Source organism: Lotus japonicus, chromosome 5, assembly GCF_012489685.1.
Source record: "Lotus japonicus ecotype B-129 chromosome 5, LjGifu_v1.2".
Lineage (NCBI taxonomy): Eukaryota > Viridiplantae > Streptophyta > Magnoliopsida > Fabales > Fabaceae > Lotus > Lotus japonicus.
This window is the reverse complement of record NC_080045.1, coordinates 54,747,062-54,768,709: the sequence shown is the minus strand read 5'-3', so window position 1 is coordinate 54,768,709 and position 21,648 is coordinate 54,747,062. Positions and strand designations below refer to the sequence as shown.

General features: G+C 37.6%; 3 protein-coding genes across 3 annotated transcripts; all 3 read left to right on the top strand.

Moving 5' to 3' along the window:
• The first annotated feature begins 2,176 nt into the window (after nucleotides 1-2,176).
• Nucleotides 2,177-4,781, top strand: LOC130721513 (pectinesterase-like). The gene is made up of 3 exons (XM_057572312.1): nucleotides 2,177-2,712; nucleotides 2,996-3,605; nucleotides 3,747-4,781. The coding sequence occupies exons 1-3, from the start codon at nucleotides 2,305-2,307 to the stop codon at nucleotides 4,436-4,438; spliced, it is 1,710 nt and encodes a 569-aa protein (XP_057428295.1). The 5' UTR covers nucleotides 2,177-2,304; the 3' UTR covers nucleotides 4,439-4,781.
• Nucleotides 4,782-10,001: 5,220 nt separating this feature from the next.
• Nucleotides 10,002-12,420, top strand: LOC130721074 (pectinesterase-like). Its single transcript, XM_057571805.1, has 2 exons — nucleotides 10,002-11,107; nucleotides 11,384-12,420. Exons 1-2 carry the CDS (start codon nucleotides 10,111-10,113, stop codon nucleotides 12,079-12,081), a joined length of 1,695 nt encoding a protein of 564 aa, XP_057427788.1. The 5' UTR covers nucleotides 10,002-10,110; the 3' UTR covers nucleotides 12,082-12,420.
• Nucleotides 12,421-20,779: 8,359 nt separating this feature from the next.
• On the top strand, nucleotides 20,780-21,648 carry LOC130720435 (protein RADIALIS-like 4). The gene has a single exon (XM_057571081.1). The coding sequence runs from the start codon at nucleotides 21,179-21,181 to the stop codon at nucleotides 21,494-21,496; it is 318 nt and encodes a 105-aa protein (XP_057427064.1). The 5' UTR covers nucleotides 20,780-21,178; the 3' UTR covers nucleotides 21,497-21,648.

The following is a 21,648-nucleotide window of genomic DNA, read 5'->3' as shown; positions in this document are numbered from 1 at the left end:
TCAATTAACAAAGTAAATTATTGATAGTTCGATACTATATGTGTCATTCAATAGTTTGAAGATTTTGATGTTTTGAGACTCACAAGTTTGAAAAATGATTGTTGAGTACCAATTTATAAGTAATTAACAAGTGAAAATTAAAAAAATGGATATAACAATGATACATTGGGATTACATTTCATCAATCACCTCTTTCAGTATCGTAATGATTCAACATATATATTTTACCTATGCATCAACACTACTCGCCAAGAATCCGTCGCTAAATGCCTCAAGTTTTCATCTGAGTTTTAGCTATGAATTTAGCGATGAATATTTTCCGTCGCTGACATTCCGTCACAAAGTAGCCACTAAACGTGCGAAAGTATTTAGCGAGGTAATAATTCCGTCGCAAACTTTCGAAGGGATTCAGCGTGGCATTATTGTCTTCGCGAGCGCTTTTGTATTATTCCGCCGCCACTAAGAATGGCTCCTATTTAGCGACGGAATTTTCCGTCACAATTAGTGGCTGAAATGGTAAGTTATTTAGCGACGGAATTGTATAGTCTAGTCACGGAAACCAAAATCCGTGTCTAAAATTTACTTACGTCAATTTCAGCGACGAGTTTAAATCTCTCGCTATTGCCGTCGCTAATTCAGCAAGGATTTTTTTCCCAACTTTTTTACATTGGTAGTATACTTTTTACAAATATTTACATATAGTGCATTTTTTTTTTAATTACCAAGTTAGTGTATATCGCCACTCTAAGTGGCGATACCACTTTTTTTTTTCTTTTTTTTTGTTAAAATCATACCAGTTTTTTTTTACTTTCTTTATTTGCGACGGAAATTTCCGTCACAATGTCCTAGTGCAAAATATAACCAGCATTAGTGATTTTCTTCTTTTGCGACGGAGAATTCGGTCACGAAGCATATTCCGTCACTTATTTTTGCGACGGAACCTTCTCAAGCTTTCGTCGATAATTCAGTTTCCATAATTCATAAGGATTTTGTGACGGATAAAACTGTCGTCGCAAATACATATCCGTCGCTAAATTCTTTGTGACGAATTACTTCTCCTCCACATTCTGTCACTAGTGCTGTTTATATTTTGCACTATGATTTTTGTGACAGAGTTTTCCGTCGCAAAAGAAGAAAGTAAAAAAAAAGAAAAGATTGGTATCGCCACTGGTAGTGGCGATTTTAACAAAAGAAAAGAAAAAAAAAAAGTGGTATCGCCACTCTAAGTGGCGATATACACTAACTTGGTAATTAAAAAAAAAGATACACTAGATTAGTAAATATATGTAAAAAGTATACTTTCAAAGTAAAAAAGTCTTTTTTCACTTCGACTGAGTGATTTCTCCCCTCGTTAACTTGGGTTTTTTAAGTAGTGAATATCATCAACTTCAATTCAATCAAACTTCATTAATTCCTTAATAAGTTGATTGATCAACTATCTTTCCTAAATTCCGATCCCTCAAATGATTAACAAAGAAGTTTTCATTAAGTTCAGATGTTTTTAATTAATTAGTGACTCATACACCTAACTCCATTCCTAGAAAATACGAGTGATTCAATTAGATGATCTATTCTTTATATTAAAAAAATGAAAAATAGTGAATCCTTGCTTTTCCAAATTGTGCAATTCTGTCTCTGTCTCAACTTTCGCTCAGCCAAACATTATGAGCGAATTTCTCCCCGTGTTGTTTCTTCACTTGAAATTAAAATACCAAGGAAAAGTTGTCGTTTAAAAAAATAACTAAAAAAAGGAACCATGCGAAAATGATATAATGAAAGTTTAATACAAACTACTTAACTTATGCATGATCACCTCTCAATAAAAACACAAAATGGCCACATGAAAATAATGTCCACTCTTATGATCCAACAGTAAGTTTTTGTTGATTATACACAGATATTGTTATTATAGTAATTTCGTAAAATGGAGATAATTGAAAGGTTGAAAGTTGTGGAAACCGAAGTGAAGGATAGCGAAGGAGCATGCATAATACATGGCAAATGAAGTTCCCCCCGCAATGAGTGGTGTGGTTGATTTATACTTATAGTAGAGCTCTCTGAAGCCAAGAATCAAGTAAGAGAGAAATGGTCAATGTCCCTAAAAATAAAAATCTTGAACCATCAATAGGAAACCAAAGTTCTAGAAATGGTTCAATCAACAATCCCCATTAATATCGCTCACAACACCATCCCCACATAGAGAATTTGAAACCCATTGCATTATCCCTTTCACATACAAAACACCATTTAAAGGGTAAGAAAAGAGTTCACAAAACCAAATTAAGAAGAGGAGGGTAAAAGAAAATGGAAAAGAACAAAACAGTTGCCTCCGCCGTTTCTCTCATTCTCGTTGTGGGTGTTGTCGTCGGCGTGGTTGCACTTGTCCGCACTAACAATGACAATAGCGCGGCCCCTGAAACCGGCAACAACAATGACATAAACACACATAGCAAATCTGTGCAGGCCGTGTGCCAAAACGCCGAAGACAAGAAGCTATGCACTGATACTCTCAAACCAGTGAGCGACTCAGACGATCCAAAGGAGTACATCGCAACGGTGGTGAAAACCTCCATGGACAGCGTCATCAAAGGCTTCAACCTTAGCGACAAACTCACGGTAGAGCATGGAAACAGCAATAGCAGCATCAAGATGGCCCTGGAGGATTGCAAGGACTTGTTACAGTTTGCCATTGAGGAGTTACAAGCGTCCAAGGTCCTGTTATGATCCTTTCACTTATATATTATTCAACATTTCATTTTTTTAATTTGATAGCAATGGTAGACAAAATAGTGAATTTCTAGCACAACCAACACAACGATTAACTTTAACTAATCAAATTCATTTCAGTGGACCCCTAAATATAATTAATTCCAATCAAATCAATTTCCCTTGGGTTGTGCGTTCTTATGCTGTGCTTATAGGCATTATACTTTATTTAATATGATACTTCTTAATTTTTATTTTTATTTTTTATTGACACTTGAAATCTCAACAGGTCCTAGTCAAGGACAATAATATGAACAATGTGAACGAGCGTGCAGCTGACCTGAAAAACTGGTTGGGTGCGGTACTTGCATACCAGGAATCATGCCTTGACGGGTTCAACACAGACGCTGAGAAGAAGATCCAGTCTCAGCTGCAAACGGGGAGCTTGGATGACGTGGGGAAGTTGACGGCATTGGCGCTTGATATTGTTTCTGGGATCTCAAAAGTGTTGTCTGCCATGAACTTGACTTTGGAAGTAAAACCTTCGTCTCGCCGCCTTCTTGAGGTGGATCAGGATGGGTTACCATCTTGGATATCGGGTGCGGATCGAAAGCTCTTGGCAGAGATGAAAAATGGAGGTTCGGTTCCGCCAAATGCGGTGGTTGCCAAGGATGGAAGTGGCCAGTATAAGAGTATTCTTGATGCTATTAACGCCTACCCTAAAAAGCATAAGGGTAGGTACGTGATCTATGTTAAGGCCGGTGTCTATGATGAGTACATTCAGATTGACAAGAAAAAACCTAATATTTTGATGTACGGGGATGGCCCTAAGAAGACTGTTATCACTGGTAATAAAAATTTCGTAGATGGATACAAGACTATGAGATCTGCCACGTTCAGTAAGTGCTTCTCAATAGATCATTTAACCATTTTATTTTATTTAGTGTTTTTATTCTGCATACTTGCCAAAATTGCCATAACAATCATAGAATTTATTCTCATAGTTTAGCACATAAACTGAATGTTTGATCAATGTGCAGCGACTGTTGCTCCAGATTTCATGGCCAAGTCAATGGGATTTGAGAACACAGCCGGCGCCAGCAAGCACCAAGCAGTAGCGCTTCGCGTGCAAGGAGACCGCTCGGCTTTCTTCGACTGTGCTATAAGCGGCTATCAAGACACCTTATATGCCCACGCCCACCGCCAGTTCTACCGAAACTGCGAAATCTCCGGCACGGTGGACTTCATCTTCGGCTACTCAACACTCCTAATCCAAAGCTCCAAGCTCATAGTGAGAAAACCCGGTAAGAATCAGCAAAACATAGTAGTGGCCGACGGAACAGCCCAGAAGAACATGCCCACAGGAGCAGTGATCCAGAACTGCCAGATCGTGCCGGAGCCAAGCCTTGCCGCGGATAAGTCCGTGAGGACGTACCTGGCTCGGCCGTGGAAGGCCTATTCAAGGGCGATCTTCATGGAGAATAACATTGGTGACTTGATCCAGCCAGATGGGTTTCTTCCTTGGCAAGGAACCCAGTTTCTTGACACGTGCTTTTTTGCGGAGTTTGGGAACACTGGATCAGGTGCCAATGTTCAGAAGAGAGTCAAGTGGGGAAAAGGTGTTCTTAGCAAAGGTGATGCTATTAAATACACTGCTGATCAGTGGCTCCAAGCAGGCGAGTGGTTACCGGCTACCGGCATACCCTATGATCCTGGCTTCACTAAAGCATGATGAGAACCATGCATTGTGTGATGTTGGAATCAGATCATAGTGTTTTGATCTTTTAGAAGAACCGGCCACTACTAACAGCTTAGTCCATTTCTGAGTTTAGGTCAATCAAACTTGAAGCCTTTAAATGAAACACAACAAAGTAGTTAAAAAAGAAATATATATGTAGGATCTATAGAGATTCAATGAATGTGGATAGTACAAGTTGAGGCACTATCCTCTGTATAGCCTATCCCTATGTATAGTTTATATATAGTATTTAATTCTTTTTTATTTGCTTTGATTTTTATCAAATTTGTTTTACATTCCAATAATACATTCATATCTAATGTTTCTCTCTCTCTCTCTCTATATATATATATATATCTTCATCCCTCTTAATATATGGCACATTATGTATCACATATCTTTTTTTTCTTTCTCTTCCCATATATGTTGTTAGAAAATAAAGGTGAAAGTTACACCATAGAAGAATTAGATACTATCTTACAAGTGAAATTGTCCCCTAAGAATAGCTCAAATGATATGAGTTAGGGAAATATGGGGAATGAGAAAAGCCAGAGATCAAATCTCTAAAAATTTAGTCAATAAAAAAAAATCATAAAAGTGAAATTTCGATATAAATCCAACATAATTCGGTATTGGATTTACTTCCCAAAGTTAACATAGTCGCGCAGATCATTGATGAAAGATTTTTATCTAAGGACTCTACTTTCGAATCTCTTAAGACTCAATTGTAGTATAATAAAGAGTTTTTTCGTATCCACAGTGAGATATACTTATGTCGTTCAATAGTTAACACACTTAAATGATGATTTAATTATAAAAACATTGATTGTATGTTGTAGAGTATAAAAACATAAATAAAGAAGACAAAAGAGTTGGATTCACCAAGGTAGATAGTTTTGCTATGTTAGAGTTTCGCTGTTTAACCTCTATATATTCTATTGATTTACATACAGATATTGTTCCATGCAATTGATTCCTCCCACCATTTCTTAACTTACTACCCAGTCCCCTCGGCATAGAAGATTCTCAACTCAGCTATATTAACTTTCAATCCCTTGATCGATTAATAATAGTGAGTAGCATTAAGCTGGATGTATCAATAGACTAATGATCTAACTCTATCCCTATACCTTAGAATCATTAGATGATTTTACATATTTCAGACTTAAATAGCTAGTTCTCATCATCCTATTAAATCTAAATTTATGTTATAGGTTATCAATCCAAAACAAACATGAAACAGAAGGTAAAAATCATTGAATCATGGAAAAGAAACATATGAATCAATCAGAATACCCAAGGGGATCAACCTAAGATATAGCATGAAGCAAAAGAAAAAACCATTGATTCATTAACATAGAAACATAAAATTTGCATGACGGAAATCAAATAGATTACATGAGCATCAAAACAACTAGTTCTAATCCCAACAAATGAGAAATTAGCTATCCATGGAAATGGATAGCTTTACAATCATAAAAGAGAAGAAGAACGATGAAAAACCGAATCTGTGACGGTTCTCCGACGATGAAATCAGCTCCAAAGCCTTCTCTCTAGCCTCCTAGACCTTCCTTGATGATCTCCTTCAAGTTTTCTCTGTTTGGGTCTGATTTCTAACTGACGAGATCTATTTTTAATCAGCAAAACCGACCTTATAACCTTTTTTTACGAGCAGGCGCTCAACGCCATGTTTCTTCAAACTTTGATTTTTTCAATCTGTTGAATTCATGCTCATCACCCTATTTTGGCCGCTCAACACCTTTTGGGCAGCAACTCAATAAGTGTGTATTTCCTCCAAAAATCTTCAACCTACAACTTAAATTGAGAATAAAATCACATATTAAACTCATTCAATTCACTCTCAAATTTAGCATGTCTACAAGTTCTAAACATAAAGAAAGTTAATCTACAAGATAATTCTCATAATTACACAAGATAAGTGCCTAAAATACAATAAAGAACATGATAAAATTTGCACTTATCAGTCATTATGCACTCCGAATCCTAAAGTTGGAGAGCCTCTACAACAATGCTCATGAGAGGAAAAAGAGAAAAAAAATGTTCACATTCAAAATAATTGTCATGTACATTACTTTATAAAATTGAAAGAAAATCAATAGTCAATTAAAACTCACTACTAAGTACTAACGGAATTGAAATGCTATGAATATTATACCAATTAATAAAAGGCTTTCAAAAATACTTTTGGTCCCCCACGAATTTGATTTGTGCAAGATGAGTTCTTAAATTTTAAAAATATCATAATTAATTTCCAACGTTACACTCTGTCAACAGTTTTAGTACTCCGTCAGAAAACTACCATTTCATGTCTACGTGGCATTTATAAATAGTATTTTAATGGATAAAATTAATTAAAAAAATAAAAAGTAGAAACCCTTGAATAGAATTAGCACATTCTACAACTTCATCATCCTCAAAAAAAAAAAAAAACACACGCCTCTCCTTCTTCCTCTCACTCTCACTCCTCCTTCACTTGCCTCTTCGGCTTTTGTACCCTAGTAGTATAGTTTTTTTTGAAAATTACAGTTTTGGGGTACTTTTTTATTTATTTACCAATCTAGTATAAATTGCAACTGACAGTGGCGATTCTATTTATTTTTTTTTAATATTTTTAAAGAATCGCCAATAGCATTGGCGTTTTCATTTTTTTTTTCGTTTTTTATATAAATCGCCAACCATGTTGGCGTTTCTTATGTTTTGTTTTTTATTTTTTTTTTCTAACAATCGCCAACTATGTTGGCGTTTTTTACCTTTTTTATTTTTTTTTAAATCGCCCACACGTTTTTTTAATTTTTTTTAAATTAGAAATTAAAATGGTATTTAATCAATTGATGCTCACACACAATTTTATGTCATTACTCACTTTTGCAGCACTTTGATAATAAATTATTTGGTATACCGGCAAGTTCTCGCCTAAGCTGAGGATTTGGTATGCAATTGGGACTTGAGTAAGATGGCCAATACTCTTCATCCCCAACTAAACTATGTAATGCATATGTTTATCTTTAAATATCAGTTCAAATATTTATGATTAAAGTGTTGTAAAAGTGAGTAATGACACAAAATTGTGTGTGAGTATCAATTGTGCTTCATGTGGGGCCTTCTCTCCATCATGGCTCTTCCTCATAGCCAATTTCCTACAACCCACCTTTCCTCATCACAAAGCAATCGTGCTTCATGTGGGGCCTTCTCTCCATCATGGCTCTCCTCCATTCATACTCGTCCCTTTGATCGGTTTCGCAGTGAAAATTGATGTGATCGGTTTGGTGAATGGAAAAGCAAGGAACTTTACATGAATTAACAGATTTTGTTTACTGGGTTGGGTATATTGGTTCGGTAACGAAACATAACTTTTGGGATGCTTTTCTTTTTGTGAGGCTTTTCTATATGAATGATACTTGCTTAATGGAATCTAGAGAGAGAATATATTTTGACTAAATCATCTTAATGGTTCCTGAAACTATAGGCGCCGGGCGCTTTCGTCCATGAACTCCAGAATTGGTTCAAAAATCCCTGAAATTGCATTTGTCAGTCACATTCGTCCTCTTGCACATTTTCCGTTCGTCCCTAGACGGAAAATGTCCATGTGTCACATTACCTGTCACGTGGGTTTTAATTTGATAATGTCGGGGACCAAATTGAAACTCACGTGACACATAATGTGACTCATTGACATTTTCCTCTAGTGACGAATGAAAAATGTGCAAGATGACAAATGTGATCGACGGATGTAATTTAAGGGGTTTTTTGAACCATTTTTGGAGTTCAGAGGCGAAAGTGTTCGATCCGTACAGTTCTAGGGACGATTTAGACGATTCACTAAATAAAGTTCTACTAACACTCAAAAGTCAAAACACACTTCAATCTTTTATATATATATATAAAGGAAAAAAAGTGAAATAAGAGTTATGATGAATGATGTAATAGTAATAAAAATAAGAGATAAAAAATAAAGAGCGTGAAAATAAATAAAAATAAGTGTGAATGAATCATAACCTATTAAATTTTAATTGGAAAAATGATGAAAAACATGTAATTAACCAGATTTGACTATTTGAGTCCTAAAATTTGTGGTAAATAATTTGTCAATCCCATCAAGAAAGGATATTTAGAAATAAATAAATAAACATCTATTTAGTTATTTTACTCCCTTCCTCTCATACCAATGATTGATCCTCCGAGTCTTACTAAACAAAATTACGACTAATACAACTGTTGGAATTAACTTGGAACTTATTGATCCCTACTAAACAAAACAAAAAAACAAAAAACAAAAAGCAAAAACTAACATAGTTACTTATGTTTAATGATTATATTTAAAAACCTACCAAATGCATGTGGCGTAGCAGCTTAATTGATTTATTCATAAAAAGTATCATTCTTTAAAATTTAATTAAGGCAATTTTTTATACTCACTCAAAATGAAGGGATTGCACATATTTTATTTTGATTTGTCATAAATCGAGGATACCGAGCTCTCTCATTTTCAAAAGTATCAGAATAAATTTATCTAATTAACTTTTTTAAGGACATCTAATTAATTATTATTTATATGAACATTTATCGTTATATCAACGTACGAGTGATTGATTTAAGACTTCAATTAGTAAAGCTGTGCCATACCTCTCTTACACCAAAAGGAAACTTTCCAAATGTGTGTGACATATTAATTCCAGCTACGACTATTGATCCATCGGAAAGCTTTCAAACCATGTAAGGTAGTAGTATTTTGTTAATTAGCAGTATTAATTGATTATTTTATTTAAATAAATGGCATATAAAAAGTTACCAAAAAGAAATGAAATTATAGTAAAAAAAAGATGAAATGAAATTATTGAAGGCAGAAGAATAAATGATGATGTATGTGATATGGCAAATGCTTATTTATATTGAATTTGTAGGTTTTTTAACGATATTTGTAGGTTATTTTCAATAAAATTCCATTAACACTCAAAAGTCGAAATGCATTTCCACCTTGATATATAATATAAGAAAATTAGAGAAATAAAAAATATGATTGATAATATAATTATAGAAATAGATGTAAGACATATTAAGAAAAATAATGTGAATTTTTTTTTCAGCCAAAATAATGTGAAAATTAAATGAGGGAAGAATTGACATGTGAATGACTCATAATTAAGTCGCAACAATATCGATTTTTAACAGCTGGAAACGGATTGAAAAGATGTAACTAGATTTGAACCCTAAAATTTGTGGTAAACAATTCGCCAATCCCATCAAGAAGGATATTCATAAAAGAACAATTTATAAAAAAACAAATCATCCATTTAGTTATTTTTACCCCTTCTTTTCATGGCAATGATTGATCCTCCGTGTCTTACTAAACAAAATAACGTCGAATAATACAACTGTTGGAACTTTTGGAACCAATTGAGATTATTTCATGCCATTTATAGCAGAACTAGCAAAAACCACAAAACACACAGCTTTTACAAAACCGCTCGATCACCGGGTCAATGGTTAATTTATTTATTTTAAGAAACTCCATGGATATATAAACCCTCCCTCACCTTCTCCATTCTTCACCATTGCCATCTCCTCAAAACACTAAACAGTGGGAGGAAACGTACCCTTTCGCATTCCTTCCCATTGAATTAAAAAAAAATTATATAAAAAAAAACATGAAAGGAAAGAAAGTAGCTTTTACAGGTTTGGCTGTTTTACTGGTGGTTGGTTGCGCCATTGGTGCCACCGTCTACACCACAAACAAGCCTCATGCCGCCGCTGCCGGTGCCGGTGGATCTGAAGTGAGCAACCACAACAAGGCAGTGACGGCACTCTGCGACGGTGCTGATGACAAGAAACTCTGCCATGATGTCCTCACCCCTATCAACACCTCAGACCCTAAAGAATACGTGGCCGCGGTGGTCAAAACCTCCATGGACAGCGTCATCAAGGCCTTCAACATGAGCGACAGGCTCACCGTTGAGCATGAAAACAGCAACCCCGGAGTCAAAATGGCGCTCGAGGATTGCAAGGATTTGCTACAATCCGCAATCCAAGAGCTCCAAGCCTCCGGGGTTCTGGTGCAGGAGAGCAGCCTCCTTGATGTTAACCAGCGCTCCGCCGAGCTTAAAAACTGGCTCAGCGCAGTCGTTGCTTACCAGCAATCTTGCCTGGACGGGTTCGACACCAAGGGCGAGAAAGAGGTCCAGGACAAGCTTCAACAAGGAAGCTTGGACGATGTTGGTAAACTTACTGGCTTGGCACTTGACATTGTTTCCGGAATCTCCAAGGTCCTCGGAGCTTTTGATTTCAACCTGCACCTGAAACCCGCTCGTCGCCTTCTTGAGATTGATGCTGAAGGGTACCCTACATGGCTCTCTTTTGCTGATCGTAAACTCGTGGAGTCCAAGTCAAATGTTCTGCCCAACGCAATTGTGGCTAAGGATGGTAGTGGCCAGTTTAAGACCATTACTGAAGCCATTAACTCATACCCTAAGAAGCACCAAGGTAGATTCCTCATCTATGTCAAGGCTGGTGTCTATGACGAGTACATCAACGTTGACAAGAAGAAGCCCAACATTCTCTTGTACGGTGACGGCCCTACCAAGACCATCATCACCGGAAACAAGAACTACGCCGCCGGTGTCAAGACCATGAGAACTGCCACATTCAGTAAGTTAGCCATTCTGAGTCCTCATTTTCATTCATTTTTCTTATCTATCTATATTTCTTATCATATCATTCATTTTATTTTTCTTTTCTATATATTTTGTCAAAATGAAGATGAAAGTGTAATTGATATGCGGAAATAATTTTTTTGGTCATTTTTTCAATTAATAGTCATTTTTTAGGGATAGTTGGTTACACATAAGATAATAATTCATTCATCTCTCATCTCATTTTCACGCATTTTTCTTTGTGTATTGATAAAATTTGTGCAATGTGCAGCCACCCTTGCTCCAAACTTCATTGCCAAGTCAATTGCATTTGAGAACACCGCCGGGCCACAGGGACACCAAGCAGTTGCACTCCGTGTGAATGGTGACTGCTCAGCCTTCTTCGACGTCGCGATCCGCGGCTACCAAGACTCGCTGTATGCACACGCTCACCGTCAGTTCTACCGCAACTGCGAGATCTCCGGTACCATCGACTTCATCTTCGGCTACGCCACCACCTTGATCCAAAACTCCAAGATCTTGGTCAGGAAGCCCATGTCAAACCAGCAGAACATCGTCGTCGCCGACGGTACCGCCCAGAAGAACATGCCCACCGGAGTCGTCCTCCAGAACTGCCAGATTCAAGCAGCACCTGAGCTCGCCGCCGACAGGCTCACCGTGAAGACCTACCTCGCTAGGCCATGGAAGGCATTCTCCAGAGCCGTGTTCATTGAAAACACCATCGGTGATTTGATTCAACCAGAAGGTTACATTCCATGGAACCCGATCGAACCTAACACCGAGAACGCTTACTTTGCTGAGTTTGGAAACTCTGGACCCGGTTCAGTGACTCAAGCGAGGGCAAAATTTGGAAAAGGTTTGATTTCCAAGGCTGATGCTGAGAAGTTCACCGCTGAGCAATGGATCCAAGCTAGCACATGGGTCCCAGCTACTGGCATTCCTGTCGACCCTACCTTCACCAAAGCTTAATTTGATTACAAAAATTCAAAGGCTTTGATTGAGTACGTAGTATACATATTATATAACTTTTCTTTTCTAGCAGAGTGAGAGATATATATTGAAATATTGAGTGCGTTTGAGGAGGTGATTTTATGAAGTATGCATATGCTCATGCAACACTTCATTTGGTTTTTTATTTTGTTGACTAGATGATTCTTCTGTCGTCGGTGTGCGTTGTACACTGATGATGATGATGATATTACTAGGGAGATGCAATGAATTGTTTCTTTCTTCCTGAATGATGGATCATGTAATCACGTTATATATCTCTTATAATGATGCAATGATATTATTATATTGAAATTAAAATTTGAGTTATGCTATTTGATATTTTCATTAGTACTACAAAGATTATTTACACAAAATGTGGGAAAAAATATCCGAAGAAGTGAAAGGGAAAGAAATGCTAATTTTATGAAAGTTATGAACTTTTTTTTTGAAAACAGAATATATATATATATATATATATATATAATTATAAGGTTGATAGTACAGATAACACACAACGTGTGAATAGTCCACAATGCTACAATGAGAGTCCTAAGATTACTACCTGGCGAATAAACACCTAAAACCTACGAGAAAAGCATCTATCGGGGACCTCGGTGTGGCAAACGTCACACAAACCCAAAAAAATAGAGCTCGACTCGACATTGGGACCCAAATAATCACAGTACATCAAACAGATAGAAACCAGCAAAGTGATCACTGCCAACTATATCCAAAAGCCCCGGTTACAGCACCAATAACCCAAAATCACCCACGACGCCCAAAATGACATCACCAACCACGGACCCTCCACACTCACGAACACTAGAAAGGGTAAGGACCATCAATGCTGCCAGGGAACCCGAATCCATGAATCCGAGCTGATCTGGCCTCAACAGGCACGCACAGATCAAGGCAAGCAAAGTACAAGCCTCTCCAGGCAGATCTGGCCTCAACAGGCACGCACAGATCACCACCAGCCCATGAAAGTTATGAACTATTTTTAGACAAATGCTAATCAGTATATATCAATTGATCTTTGCACACCAATTAAGATTCCAAAAGTAGTAAATTAATTAATTTTAATTAAAGAAGTAGATATTCATGAAAAGGCCAAGTTGAGAACGATATTTCCTCTGGAGACGAAGATGATGATGAGGAATTGGAAGATAATGGTGGAATTCGACAGCCCAGATTGGACGAACTTGGCCTCTGTGAAACGCTTGGGCAAAAGAAAGCACTACGAAAAAGGGGAGGGAGGAAAAATTCCATAAATGACAACTAGGTAATCAACCCGTGTTTGACGCTATATGAATATATTTTTCAAATTTTAAGTCAAATTATTTCATTGATTTAATATGTAATAAGTTTTTATTCATCAAAATAAATACTAACAGATAAACTAATGAATTTTTTAATTGCTAATTTTGAAATATTGTTATAGCTTGAATTGTTTATAGGTCAAACCAAATTTTATAAGTGAGATGGCCTTATATATGAAAAGTTGATAATTCTAAAATTATTTTGTCATATTAGTTGATGGAATTTTCAGTTTTTTGATACAAATGGAATTATAAGTTTAATGGATAAAGTCATAACGTTTACACTAACAACAAATCAGAATATGGCAATGGCACGTGAAAGAGAGAATTGCTTTTGTTTTTAAATTTTAATTAAAAATTCTGAAATTCATTTGGATGATTGTACGTGTAAACAAAGTTTACAGTGTCCCCGAATGATAATTCAAGTGGTCAGAATATGTAGTTAGGGCATGTGGGTTGGATGAGGAGGTCCATCAATCAACTGGAAGGTGCAGTTTATTTTTGGCTTAATTACAACTTTGGTCATCGACGTTTACCAATGCCACGATTTTGATCCCCCACCTAATTTAATTACATGGATGGTCCCCGACGTTGTAGACTGCGTGCAACGTTAGTCCTACCGTTTATTTCTTAATGGAGGAAGCTTACGTGGACGTCTAGTTGGAGAGAAAAAGGAGATCTGAGGAGAGAGGGGAGCACATGAGTATCACGTGAACTCACGTGAACCTTATATGAACCCATTATACCCAAATCTGAAACCCTAGGGATCTAAATCGTGTTACCTTCTTCGTTCCAGGGAGGTCAGGGGTTTGGGTATAATGGGTTCAGATAAGGGTCACGTGATACTCACGTGCTTCCCTCTCTCCTCAACCTCCTTTCTCTCTCCAACTGGACGTCCACGTAAGCCTCCTCCATTAAGAAATAAACGGTAGGACTAACGTTGCATACGGCCTACAACGTCGGGGACCATTCATGTAATTAAATTAGGTGGGGACCAAAATCGTGACATTGGTAAACGTCGGGGACCAAAGTTGCAATTAAGCCTTTATTTTTCCGATGTAAAAAAAAAGTTAATGTGCATACCATTATTCTTGAATTATTACCTGCCTTTTTAAATTTTATGTTCCCGAATAAGTATATGAATATATGATTCTGTCAAAAAAAGTATATGAATATATGATGAAATTTGACGTAAAAAAGCATTATTTTATATTTGGAAAATATATATGCTCGAATTTATCTTATTTTTATATTTTATAAAAATTAGAATAGTGACGGTGGATGAATAAGTAAACATTGACTCAAAGAACATAATTCCACACAGTAGAAAAATGTACATAGACACGTGACCTATAAGGCTTAAACTTGAAGTAAAAGCCCATGCTAGAAATTTAAAACAAATCAAAACTAGACCGGCCCAAATAGAAAGAAACTAGACTAGTTGGACTTGGGCAGTGTTGGGAAGAAGGCTTCACATGGACTAGCTATGTGGTCAAAGTTGGGTGGATTCTTTCACAAAATATTTTTTGGGCGGATTCTAACGTGCACTACCAAATGAGTGTGAAATAGGTTTGATCTCTTTTAAAAAATCATTACGCGCGACATCATGTTTTGTTGATTGCATCTCAGCTAGTGCATAGCCGCTCAAACACTTCTCATGGGTGATGTAATTTTATTTGGTCATGCAATTCGTCCTTATGACACCGCGTAATTGTAAGTCCTTTGGATCAGTTAGCATTTCAGCCTAGTAAGTAATAATTGTACGGAACAAAATTCACCCATAAACCCTAAAATATTGAAAAATAGTAATGAAGAGTTAATGATTTTATAATTGAGAGAGGGGTCAAATTTGTTTAAAACTAGAAAGAGGCGAGAAAAAAATGTCTAATAGTCTAATTTTATGTAGCGAAACGATGCAATGAAGCCAAAATATTTCACGGGGTTGTCTAAATGACCCATGAGAAATTTTGAGTTAAAAACTTATTGTCCAATTACATTGAAGATAAATGAGTTGAAATTTTTATATTTTATTTATTAATTTATTTATAAAAAATCTTATTGGTCCATTAAGTTTTTTGGTTAGTAACCCCACATGGTCATTTAGATAACCCATTTAAGTTGTTTGTCGTTGTGGGTGAACCTAAAATTTCCAAGACAAAAAATCCAAACAAGTTCTTGGAGGAGTTTATTATGATCACCTAAAAACTTGTGTAAGGTTACACCATGCACTTTTGACCTATAGTAGCAGGTTTTACAGGTTAAATTTTTTTTTTTAATTACAATAATAATAGCACTAATCTATATACTTTATAAAATAACAACGTTATCCAAAAGAATTAGACACGTGACATTCCATGACAAGTGTCACAACCACAACAATTCTCACAAATTTATTAATTGCATTGATTTCCCTATAATTTGGTTTAGTTGTCCCCCATTAAATGTGCTTTTCAAAATCATTTCCTTTAAATTAACCTTCTTATTGCTGATTTCATCACATACTCAAAATGTGTTTTTGCCATCCTTTTTCTGCAAGTATGAAGTTTCAAACTTCTCATATCAAAAGGTATGTTTTCGCACTTTCTATTCAATTGACCTGTTACATCTGATTTGGTTTCGTTAACTAATACTGAGTTATTGTCTTTTTCAATTGTAGTTGATGATTTGCCAACAAAATGTATTGAAAGTTGTAAAGGAGGAGAAATAAGCTTTGGAAAGTTGTCAAGAAGGAGAAGATATGATGAATAGAAAGTGATGATAAATTTGTTATTCAAGTAGAACAAGAATAAAGATTTGTTAAGGAGGAGAAATAAGCTTTCCGTTCATGGTTCTCATAATTGTTATCCAAGTATAACAAGAATAAAGATTGGTGGTGGTTCGGTTATGGCAAATTTGGTGGTGGTGGTGAGAGGGAAGTGGATAGTGGTGTTGGGGATGAAGGAAGGAAGGGACGATGTTTGCCGTGGGTGGTGGGCTCGTGGGCGGCGGCGGTGAAGACTGAACCACCACCACCACCAATTTGCTCTGCATCGGCTTTGCACCTGGTGGCTTTGACGGAGATCGAAGCGAAGGAGGCGTATGAAGACCAGATTGAGGAAGACTTTCATAGTGGTTACAGGGAGCTGCGAGTTTGTGGAGGAAGATGGTTGTGTGGTGGCCGGAAGTTTCAGGTGAAGGTTGAGTGTGATGGTTCACGGTTGTCAGAGGGGAGGTTAGGGAAGGAAGAGTAGTGCCGGTGGCTGATGGGTTTTTGGTGGTGGATTTCTTCTGCTCTGATTAATGGGTTTTTGTTGGATGATATGATGAAAATATTTTTTTTTGGGTTTTAGTTGTTGGTGGTGGTGTTTGGTGGAGAGAGAGAGGAGATGAAGGGGGAGAGAGAAGAGGAACAGATTAAGATTAAGGATAAATGTTTTTTTTTAATTAATTAAAGATAAATGTTTAATTAAGAAAATATCTATTTTGATTTTTTTTAAAACCTGTTATAGTAGGTCAAAATAGTTTGTGTAACTATACACAAGTTTTTAGGTGATCATAATAAATTTTCCCCATGTTCTTCTATGATCTAAACATGGTCATTTAGTTGGAGGAATTTACGGTGCACAATTGATTGTTTGTGTAAGGTTACACAAGCTACTTTTAACCTGCAATAGCAGGTTTTTCCGGTTTTTTTAAAAAAATAAAAAATACATATTTATTAATTATAACAATTAACCTGTGATAATTTTACTTAAGTTAAATGGATCTATTAAATCATTCATCTTCATCTCTCTTTCTTCCCCAACCCTTCCCCTCACTCTACCAAAATCCACCACCACTAACCTTCGACCAGAACCCACCCCATCAACCAATATCCATGCCACCACCACCACCACCACCACCAACCCAGAACCCACCACCTCTTTCCATGCCACCACACCACCTCATCTCATCTCTTCTTCAATCTCAGTGCTTTAGCTCTCAACCCCCATCACCAGAAACCCCTAAATAAGAAGAATGAAGAGGACCAGAACCCACCACCATCACCATCCAATCTCCACACCACCACCTACCCAGAACCCACGATCTTAACCCAGAAGCCCTCACCCATGATGGACCACCGTGCTGCTGTCGCCGCCCATCGCACGCCGCAGCCGCCACCACTGCAGGCTGGCTACTCTTCACCCATCTCAGATCTCAGATCTGGTCACATGCAAGGCAACGGTAGTTGTTGCCGGCGACTCCGTTTCTTCATCGAAGAACAGCGACGTCGGCTGTAACATCCCGATCTGACGACTAGCCTCACGGTAACAACACGAGTCTTTTCAGTGCGCTTTGTCCTCACTCGCGCACTTCCTGGGAAAACTTCCCAGGAGGTCACCCATCACGATATTGCTCCAAGGCAAGCACACTTAACCATGGAGTTCTTATCAGTTGGGCTCCCGAAAAGAAGTTGCAACTTGTTGTCATGAGTAGTACCAATCAAATCTTTTATGCCCTCCTCAACTGTATAGTCCATCCCTACACAGTCTCGGAATACCTCTTGTTCAGGTGTGAGATTGGCTCATTCCTGTGACCCTCCGCCTAGAAGCTTGCCAGGAGCCGCTCCTTGTATGTGCCTCACTGCACCGGCGATCACTCCCCGCCCTCGTCAGCCCCGGGTGTCACAGGCCCACCAGCTTCTGCTTGGTTCGTCCTCGAACCACACCGTACTGGGAGAGGTTGGCTCTGATACCACTTGTAACATCCCGATCTGACGACTAGCCTCACGGTAACAACACGAGTCTTTTCAGTGCGCTTTGTCCTCACTCGCGCACTTCCTGGGAAAACTTCCCAGGAGGTCACCCATCACGATATTGCTCCAAGGCAAGCACACTTAACCATGGAGTTCTTATCAGTTGGGCTCCCGAAAAGAAGTTGCAACTTGTTGTCATGAGTAGTACCAATCAAATCTTTTATGCCCTCCTCAACTGTATAGTCCATCCCTACACAGTCTCGGAATAGCTCTTGTTCGGGTGTGAGATTGGCTCATTCCTGTGACCCTCCGCCTAGAAGCCTGCCAGGAGCCGCTCCTTGTCCGTGCCTCACTGCACCGGCGATCACTCCCCGCCCTCGTCAGCCCCGGGTGTCACATCGGCGACTCCTCCAGATCTGTCGGAGCCAAAAGAAAAAATTACAGCGGCAGCAAACGGAGAATCTGGCGGAGAAGAATCACACCTCCACCGGCGGTGGTGGTGTAAGATCAAGTTTTGATCGAGTAGTACAACTCTATGTTTTGATGATTACAAGTTAACATTTTAGTATGAACAATTATGGTACTCTAACGTGTTTTTCTGAGTGTGCTATTTACAGGCTCTGACCTCAATTCAATCTCACACAAATAAGAAGCATTGTGCATAAAGAGTGATCCAAGCAACGCTTTCGCAACATCTATGTTCACTCTGAACAGTAGAAACGCTTCAGAAGATCTGAAGTCACACAAGCTCTGATATGGACTCAGTCACTTGAAGTTCTGAAGATCCAGACGTTCTGACAACCAAGAAACTCTAAAGGTTCAGATGTTTTGATGGTGTAGAAGACTCTGAAGATCCAGAAGCTGAAAAGTGGAAACTCTGATGTCCAGAAGCAAGATGACTCTGAAGACCATGCACTTCCCTCTGAGTTCAGAATCAGAAGATACAACGGTCAGAGGATCTGTGCTTCCCTCTGACTCTGATCAACTGGCTTCACAAGTTCCAACATGAAGCATTCCCCTGATCAGAAGTTTACTAGGTTTAAAGGTCAAGTCACTATCCAAGTACAAAAGCAAATGTACTATCCTGACGACCTACCTAACATTCTCAGCCACAGCAGAAGCTGGAATTTCCAGAACTGCCCTCCAACGGTAGCATTTCCATGCAGCGTTCAAACCCTAATCCTTGGAGTATAAATAGAGGCTGAAGATTGAAAGATGCGGTTGGAAGAATATCACACTCGCAAGCTATATTCAAATACCTTCTAAGCATTCTTTCATATGAATTCATTGTGTTTACTCTTAGCTTTTCAGAAGCAAATTCTTTGTAAACATTCTTTCTTAAACAGTTGTTTAGTTACCTTTAGGAAATCAAGTTTGATCGGATCCTAGAGAAGACTAAGAGAGTGAATCTTAGTGTGAGCTAAGTCAGTGTAATTGTTAGTCACATGTAGGTTTCAAGTGCAGTTGTAACATTTACCTGATTAGTGGATTGCCTTCATTCTAAGAAGGAAGAAATCACCTTAACGGGTGGACTGGATTAGCTTGAGGGATTTATCAAGTGAACCATGATAAAATCCTTGTGTGCTTTTCTATCTCTTATCTTAAGCACTTTGTTCTCGAAAGATTTGTTAAAATCTTTAAGGTGGAAGTTTTATTCTGAAAACGTTATTCAAACCCCCACTTTCTACCGTTTTTCATACCTTCAGGTGGATCTGACTGTTGACTGAGTCAAGGTTCCAACTCAGCTAAGCTAGTTTATTTGGTTCTATTTTAGTCAATTTAATTGTTTTCTAATTAGTTGCCCACGTTTAGGATATGTTGTTAGCTCGTGGGTATTTCTCCTATTTTCTGTTTGTCAGCTGTAGTGCTAAGTCTATAAACTTGGCCTTTTTTCTATCTTGTTGAATAAGATTTGATTGAGCAGTTTCTCCAATTTCTTAACTGTTCTTCAGATCTGATTTTGTAATGGAACACTGACACTAGCATTATAAATTTTTAGATTTAGAATTTCTAGTTATAAATTTTGAGATTTTGAATCTGGACCAAATGGAAAAGAACAGAACTTGATTCTCACCCTCAATTGAAGGGCATTTTGGTGTGATTTCAACCTGTCGGTTTTTAATTTAGTGATTAGGGAGAGAGAAGAGGAACAGATTAATTAAGAATTTTTTAAATAAAAAAAATTAACAATAAATGTTTAATTAAGAATTTTTTTTTTTAAACCTACTATAGTGGGTCAAAATGCCAATGTGCAACCATACACAAGTTTTTACTTGTGCATGTTAAATTTTTCCCATTTAGTTCACTTCCTGATTCCACATCTTAGCCTTTAATCAGACACTAACACTCGAAAGTGACCTCATTGTGGTTGGTGAGGCATCGAATCCTTTCGAATCTTTCAGAAAGATCATGCACCATTCAATCTTAACCACCAAATTCACCTACCACAAGTAAAATATGTGAAAAGAAATTAAAAATCAGGGATGGATATTTTTTGGACAATTTCTGGCCATTTTCCTTCCATCAATGTTCCAATAATTGTGCATATAAATTTCCACATGAATCAAGCGTTGGCACCACATGACATCAAGTAGATGCTAATTCTTGGAAGAAATGGAAAGTGAGGTACTTGTTTTGTCTATTTTATATTATCCCTTGCTGTTTTCGCCCAAAATAATCAATCTTTCACTGTCTTGAGTTTTATTTAGTCTCAATATCTAGCCCTTCTAATCACACGAAAGATTAGATGATTTTTCAGGTCACTGCAGCTATTTGACTCCACCAAGCATCATAGAGGTGTGAGATTATGATCAAGAGAATACAACAATGAAGAATCAGCTGAGGGTTCAGTGAGATTCTCTAGTATGAATCAGTGAATCACCCTCCAAAGTTATCATAATGTAAATGAACTACTGGGATATCTTAAATTTTCTCAGAGTCACGATGTGTGTGTTTGAATATCAGTTAAGTCCAATGTGAATGAACTTTCATTCCAATTCATAATAAGAAGAGTTTTATTCACTTTTTGACTCTGTCATTCTAAATGAGTGAGGCTCAGGCTAGTGAGATGGATGTTTTTCATAAGGGAATATGTGAGTGGAGTTGGAAGGAGAACAAGGTGTTTGAGCTGGCTCTAGCAATGGTGGATGAGAACCACCCACAAAGGTGGGAGGTGGTTGCAGCCTTGCTTGGAGGAAAAAAGAGTGCAGGGGAGATTCAAAAGCATTATGTGATTCTTTTGGAGGATTTAGAGCTTATAGAATCTGGAAAACTGGACCAACAACTGGGAGAGGCTAGGCCCTGTCTCCTTGTTGAAGGTATCAAGTCCTTATGCTTCTCTGATGATGAAACAAACATGTAAGTAACTTTTTCTTTGTGGAATAACAAAAATTCTTATCTCTCACCTGGTAAGAAGTTAGAACTGTGTACATATATGTAGAATTAGACCACGCAGCTTATTTTTTATCAGAATCAATTTTGACACTAAATTCAAAGGTGTCAGATTACAATTCA